The sequence below is a fragment of the Penaeus vannamei genome, chromosome 34 (genome assembly GCF_042767895.1).
Source record: "Penaeus vannamei isolate JL-2024 chromosome 34, ASM4276789v1, whole genome shotgun sequence".
NCBI classification, from domain to species: Eukaryota; Metazoa; Arthropoda; class Malacostraca; order Decapoda; family Penaeidae; genus Penaeus; species Penaeus vannamei.
The window spans coordinates 14384154-14391653 of record NC_091582.1 but is presented as its reverse complement, the minus strand read 5'-3'; the positions used below and the strand labels follow the sequence as shown (position 1 = coordinate 14391653).

The window sequence follows — 7500 nt, the reverse complement described above, 5'->3', positions numbered from 1 at the left end:
TTTTCTTTTCTTACTGTTACATTTATAATTGTATGTCCCATAAAAAGCTGGGGCTATGACATCCTGATAATTTTGGTTTAGGATATAAAAGAAATTTTCCTACTACTTGAAAAAGAAAAAGGAAATCTAGAAACAACATATGTTAAAAGACTACTCTGAATTACCCTAACTTCATTCTTACCTAAAGCCGTTAGTTATTAATAATAATGAAAATCTATTTTAAAATTAAAATTGGAATTCACTTTACTATTTAAGAAATTGATTGCGTTTAAATCTAGCTCTCTTTTTTCTGTTATAACAAATGATTAAGTTCCATTCCCTTATCAAACTAACTGGTTGTTTATTATAACACTTATGCTGAGTATTTTGTATTGTAATCTTGAGTATCATTTTGGGTGATTTATTCTGTGGTCTTTAACCCACTAACAACGGGTGTCCCACATATGAGACACCCAAAAAAATAAACGTTGCCGGGCATCCCGCCAGTGTGACGCTGCATCGGGGCTTGTGCTCCGACACTGCAGCGGGCCACAGCCAACCAGCGGACAGAGTCCGGGGCAGCTCCGGCTGCCAATTTTGTTTTTGGAAAAAAAATTTAAAATTTATATCTCACTTATCCACTCACCAAACTTTTTAAAAAATAACACCACATATACTCTATAGCAATACTTATACTAGACATGATTCGATTTTGAAATTTCCTCTTGGTTTAGTGTAAAAAAATAATAATAATAATAAAAATAATAATGTTCGTTGTTATGAATATAAAATATGATATATGGAATTTTATCACCTGAAATGAAAAATCAATTGTCTCTAAAATCGCAAATTTATTCAGCTTTCAAATGATGCAAACCCCATTAGAATCGCCCATGTAGTTATGGAGAATTTTTTTAAAATGTTGACAAAGGTGTAGTTTTGAGATATCAGGCTTCGAAGTTCAAGATACTTTTTCCTCAATTTGTGTGTGTGTGTGTGTGTGTGGGTGTGCGTGTGCGTGTGCGTGTGTGTGTGCGTGTGTGTGTGCGTGTGTGTGTGCATGTGTGTGCTTTTTTAGAATTCTTATCTCCGCATCAATCTTGCTGCATTCTATGGCATTCAAATGGTATTCTGAAGTATAGCTGGTACCTAGTTCCCACTTTTGCAAGGTACTAATGGCAATTACTGCACATGATTGTAGAAGTTGCTGTCCTGGCTGCCATCTGGCAGTCCGGTTCCATTCCTCCTGACCTGTTGAGGGGTGTGGTCATCCCTCTCTGGAAGGGGAAGGGGGACCATTGGGACTGCAGCAATCACCGAGGCATCACACTGCTCAGTGTACCAGGCAAGGTTCTTGCCCACATCCTTCTGAGACGTATCAGAGACCATCTACTGAGGCACCAGAGACTGGAGCAATCCGGATTCACTCCTGGTAAGTCCACAATAGACCGTATCCTCGCGCTTCGAGTCATTGTAGAGCGCCGTCATGAGTTCGGGCGTGGGCTGCTTGCAGCCTACATCGACCTCAAGAAGGCGTTCGATACGGTGCATCGGGAGTCACTTTGGGAGATCCTGAGGCTGAGAGGAATACCAACAAGGATTATTGGACTAATAGCAAGCCTGTATACTGGTACTGAAAGTGCTGTAAAGTGTGGTGGGGGCCTGTCGAGCTTCTTTCCTGTTAGTTCAGGAGTGAGGCAAGGCTGTGTCCTTGCACCAACTCTTTTCAACACTTGCATGGACTGGATACTGGGCAGAGCTACTGTTCAAAGTCATTGTGGGGCAACGCTGGGCAATATCAAGGTTACAGACCTTGACTTTGCTGATGACGTTGCCATTCTATCTGAGTCTTTGGAAACCCTAGTGGCGGCTCTCGATGCATTTAGCAATGAAGCGAAGCCCCTGGGTCTAGAGGTCTCCTGGACCAAGACCAAGGTCCAGGAATTTGGGGACTTGTTAGGAGAACCTGTTCAGTCGGTACGTGCTTGCGGCGAGGACATTGAAGTCACAGAGAGCTTTACATACCTTGGTAGTGTAGTTCATAACTCTGGGCTGTCAGACCATGAAGTCAGCAGACGGATTGGCCAGGCAGCAGGGGTCATGAGCTCGCTCAACAAGAGTATTTGGAGATGTCGGTACCTGTGCAGAAGGACCAAGCTACGGGTTTTCAAGGCCCTGATAATGCCAGTTTTGCTATACGGTAGCGAAACCTGGATATTGTCCTGTGCCTTGGAGGCTCGTCTTGAAGCCTTTTGTAATAGGTCCTTGCGCCAGATCATGGGGTACTGTTGGCGGGACCATGTGTCCAACCAACGGTTGCACCGTGAGACTGGCACAAGCCCTGTTATCTGCACAATCCGTGATCGCCAACTCAGGCTATACGGCCACCTGGCTCGCTTTCCTCAGGATGATCCTGCCCATCAGGTCGTCTCTATTCGAGACAACCCTGGATGGAGGAGGCCTGTGGGACGACCGAGGAAGTCATGGCTTGGGCAGATCGACCAAACCTGCCGTGAAGAACTAGAGATGGGCCGAGTCCCTGCCTGGCTCTAGCCATGAGGGATCCTCGTAGGTGGAAGCGAAGGGTGGATGCGGCTATGCGCCCCCGTCGGCGTCAGCCCCCGTCGGCGTCAGCCCCCATGATGATGATGATGATTGTAGAAGTACCGCGTATCATCACAGGCTTCGCAGTGCCTCATGAAGCATTTCATACAAATAAACAACTACTGCAGCTGTGATTGAGATATATTTCTCCTCATATTATGTTTATTAGTTACAGGAATAACATCTATCATTAGTAGTGTCCTATTAGTGTGTGATGAGGGCACATCAGGGTAGGTCTATGGGATGGTGTCGCGCCAAGGCATGGGACGCGCAGCCTCTTGCTCTGGCTCTCTCATGGTGACTGCCCACCTTGTCTCTTAGTCATGGCTGTCAGCTGTGCCATAAGCAGAATTACCAGCTAGCTACCAGAGAATACCAAAATAGATTGAAAAATTTAGTCATAACTCCTTTGTTTTTACATATTTAGTAGAAATATTACATCACGGGATTGCCAAAGCCTACTGGATTGTAGATTTTTTTTTCTTCAAATTTTTGAGTATTTGTTAAAATATTCATCAGAAATTCATCATGACGGTCCCCTTAAAGGGCTTAAGTCTACTGGAGATGATTGTTGCTATCCCCAGGGAATAGTGATGACTAATGGTGTCAAACAAACAGTACCAAGTGATACCAGCTGCCTAGTCATGCTGCTGCTAACATGACATGTACATATGTATAACTATACATATGTATATATATGCATGTATATATATACATATTTACACATGTGTATATATATATGTATATATCTATAGATAGACAGATAGATAAATAGATAGATTTAGAGAGAGAGAGATTGATATAGGTATATGTATAAACATATATACATGTACATGTGTATATAGGTATACATATACATATATATTAACCCCTCTGCACTGATGATGGCTATGGCTGTCATGACATAACAGCCTATGACGTGTAAACACATGACTAAAAGTGGGTTAGTCAGTGTCTCATATGTGTGACACCCATCATAAGCAGGTTAATAATAATAAGTGATCATAATATTGATAATAATAATAATCATAATATCAATAATAATAATAATAATGAACATAATAGCAGTCAATATCATAATCATAAACATAATAATCAATATAATAATAATATCAATAGTAATAATAATAACAATTATTATCATCATCATTATTACCCTGTAAAATTCACACAGCCCTGATCCAGTGCATCACAATATTTTTTTTTTCTTTCCCTCTAGTATCACATGTATCTCATGCTCATTCCATCTCACTTTAATCCTCCTCTCTAAAACTACATTTTGCTGTCTACAAATATAACAATATTCAAAGCGTAAGTCTTAACCCTACGATCTGGGTTACATTACGGTCCCGACATGGAAAAATCAGGGTTAAGGACTGGGTGACGTGAACATGCCGTCAACAGGTAAAATGCCCACAGACCGGGTGATGCCAACGTGTCGTCATGAGCAAAGGCCAGGGTGAAGGAAAAGACTCATCATGAGTGCACAAACCTCTTGGAGTGTGATCTGACTCATTTGGCACTTAGAAGGGGGCTTCAGCATTATTCCCATTGATAAACAAATGTGGAATGTAAAGTGCGTAAGCAGTGATTGGAAGAGTGCTGGCTCCAGAGAGGATGCCATTTAAATGCACACTGTATTCCTGGCTGCTGTGACCACTAGCTCAGGTTGTATTACGGAAAATTGAAAATTATGAAAAAATAATATATATGACACAAATGTTACATATTTCTTTCTTGATCTGAGGTATTCAATTCATAGAAAGATGATATGAAGTCTGTGCAAGGAAAATAAGCTATTTCCATCTGGATAAAGCAAATCAAAAGACAAATATGGGCATTGGAAAACGTCAAAAAAGCTATTAAAGTTTATACAAGATAACTTTTCAAAAAGTCAAAGAGCATATTTCTAGAAACGATGGATCAACAGATAATGAATATATTCACCTAAAGTTTGACTACCTAAAGACACATTGCACAAGTTTTGTAATCCACACTTTTTTTTCCCTTTTTCATTAGCACTTTATCTCATGTATTTCTGAAGTGCAATAAGTAAGAAACAAACAAACCCAATTATGCAAATATTATTAGCAATCCTAGATACATTTTTAAGCTGTTTTGTGTATTTGGAAAAAGCTTTACATGGTGAAGATTTTATAAACTATTCAAATATATAGATGCATGCAAGCAAACAAAATAACTAAAGCACAATTCACATTTCTTATCCTTTTATAATCCAAATCCCTTAAAAATAAAAGAGAAATAACAGAATAGATGAATTAGAAATAAAAATATTTCAGGGTTTCCTTTACTGACAATTCATCTGGATAATGGATAAGACAACACTGTGCACAGGTCATGCAGTCCTGAATGCAAAACTTAATGACACAAAAGCCTTACAAACACTCCAGAGACTTGAAGAAAAAAAAATCTAAAACACTGGATTTGGATAAGTTATCCAACATAAATGCTTTTTGTAATGGAAGAATTGGAGGAAAAAAGAAAGAAAAAAACACTACCAAATGCCAGAGCTCATTTCTGTAAAAGAATAATGACAACAATGTAAAACATACTGGTAGTGGGCAAAGAGACCGGTACACTTGGTGGGGGATGCCCAGACAGGTTCTTGAAATTGTAAGGGATCTGCTGGTAGCCTGGCTGTGGGGGAGGAGACGGTGTGCGTGATCTCTTCATGGAACCCTGTAAAAAGTTTGAAAGTTGGAATTTAGGTGATCTTTGTGAAAATTAGGTTCTCTCTAGTTCAAGACCTTAGAGTTTAAAGTTTAAGATGGCAAGGGTCTGAAAACCTTTGATACTATAAAATATGCACTACATACCCCATTCTGTCCAATGAGTTAGCAGATACTGATTAAAGAACATGTGATTCTAAGAAAGCATTCTATACAAAACAGCAATTTTATCTTATCTTAAGTGAAGTTGATCTTAAAAACTACATTAGGCATCAACTACAATGGAGTGGGAGCAAAGAAGGGCTTGTAGTTGCAAACTGATCAATTCACTAATTTTTAAATTATGAATCAGCTACTGAAGAACAAACTTCCTATAAGAAATCATGTTATTAATAGACATTATCTAAGTTACTTGTAAGAATAACAAAGAGAACAATACAAATATAACTAGCTAGCAAAACAAAAATTATTTTCTTTTATTTCAGTATCAGCAAATTATGTCACACCAATTATTAGCATTGATTTTTAAAGAATTAATCAAACATACACATGAAAAAACAATACAATAAAGAAACATTGTCGGTAAACTTTGCATTTTTTGCATTTCCTTGTTGTACTTGGGTTTTGTTTCACTGATGTCATATATATACTGTCACTGAACTTTTGTTTAATCAATTTTGTTTACACATAGAGGGCTTAACAAATTCTTAGACATCAACAAGTAAATTGGCAGAACTAAACTATTTTTACCCGTTTACCAAATCCTTTGCCTTTTTTCAGATTTTTTATTTACTTCTAATACTATCATCATTGACATTATTATTATCTTAATTATCATTATTATTGTCATTATTATCATTACTGACAATACCATTATCATAACCTTATTAACTCATTCACATGGCATACTAAGCTACATGCCATGGATCATGTACAGTCTCAGGAGAAAAATTAGAAGTGTGGGAACATGTTTTTTTTTATGATAGTAAAAAGAGCATTCAAGCCTATTTTTGAGCAGATGACTGCAGTTAGGGCCAAACAAGAAAAAAGCTGTAATAAATAGATTTTTATGACATTTTTACAAGGTGTCTTAGCCCAACTTAGGTGCCATTAAATTTTGGTAGTGATCCAGATCATGATCCAGATCTAGGAAGTTTTTAAATGATTGCATCACATTTACACCTCTTACCATGGCAATCCTCTTGTAACTATCATCATTATTAGTATTACGAAATAAGAACAAATTTTTGGCATTTGAATTATTATTACTATCCTATTGCCTTGGTGGAGGGTTGCACTCTAAGTGCTTCTAGTTACAGATGAATCAGGTTTTTCTTAACATCCCATATTTTGTATCTGAAGCCTAAAATTTAACCAAATGTTGCAAGGATGTCAAGAACACATGTTATTTGCTGACTGCCTTTTTGTTTATTGATTGTCTATATAAATAGATGGCTCCAAAAGGAGTCAATTACTAGTCCTACCTACCTCACCTGTCTACCCTTTTCCTTGATTTTCAGGGAGATTTTCTTTGGCTTTTATGGTTTTCAATACTGTTAACATTATAATAGCCATAATGTCAACAATACTAACAATGTTGATATTAATGGCATTAGAAAAAAAATCAAAGAAAGAGGAAATCAGCTGAAGATATATAGGGTTCCTATTGATTCCTTAGTGGCTGAGCACTTGTGGCACCATCTATGTACAAATAAAATTCACAACAGAAAACAACAATAGACATTGTGATTAACCAACACCATTGGGTTCATTTCAAGTTAGGCTAATTATATAAAATAAAAAAATTCAAGCTTGACTTCAACTATTTAGTCTCATTCATATTTTCTCCCTCCCTAAATTCTATATTCAATTCTTTGGTATTTTGGGAATACTGAATTCTGAATACAAAACCTTTACATGCTTTAACTTACAGGAGGAATGAGTGGTTGAGGTTGTGCCTGTGGTACTTTGTATGCGTGAAGCGGTAATGTGCTTCGGCCAGGCACAAGATTTGATTGGAACAACATCTGAGGATGGCCAGTCATCGGAATTCCATGGGGGTATGGGGGTACCATCATCTCGCTGAGTATGGGACGTAAAAGGACAAGGTGTTACATTTTTAAGTCACTTATTAGCCCTTAGCCTCTAGATAATGTGGGATTCATATCATGACTGACTTGGTTGTACCTCCAGATGACAGATCATTTACGTCATGGCTGACCTGGGT

The 7500-nt window shown here is 38.0% G+C and overlaps 1 protein-coding gene across 4 annotated transcripts in view; it reads right to left on the bottom strand.

Annotated features, from left to right (window-relative positions):
• LOC113809673 (G protein pathway suppressor 2) overlaps positions 1 to 7500 on the bottom strand; it is a 30988-nt gene that overhangs the window by 7267 nt on the left and 16221 nt on the right. For all 4 annotated transcript variants that reach the window (XM_070145459.1, XM_070145461.1, XM_070145460.1 and 1 more), the window contains exons 4-5: positions 7205 to 7355; positions 5157 to 5283 (exon numbers count right to left, since the gene is read on the bottom strand). In XM_070145459.1, coding sequence (XP_070001560.1) covers positions 5157 to 5283; positions 7205 to 7355 — 278 coding nt within the window. The remainder of the gene's footprint in view (positions 1 to 5156; positions 5284 to 7204; positions 7356 to 7500) is intronic.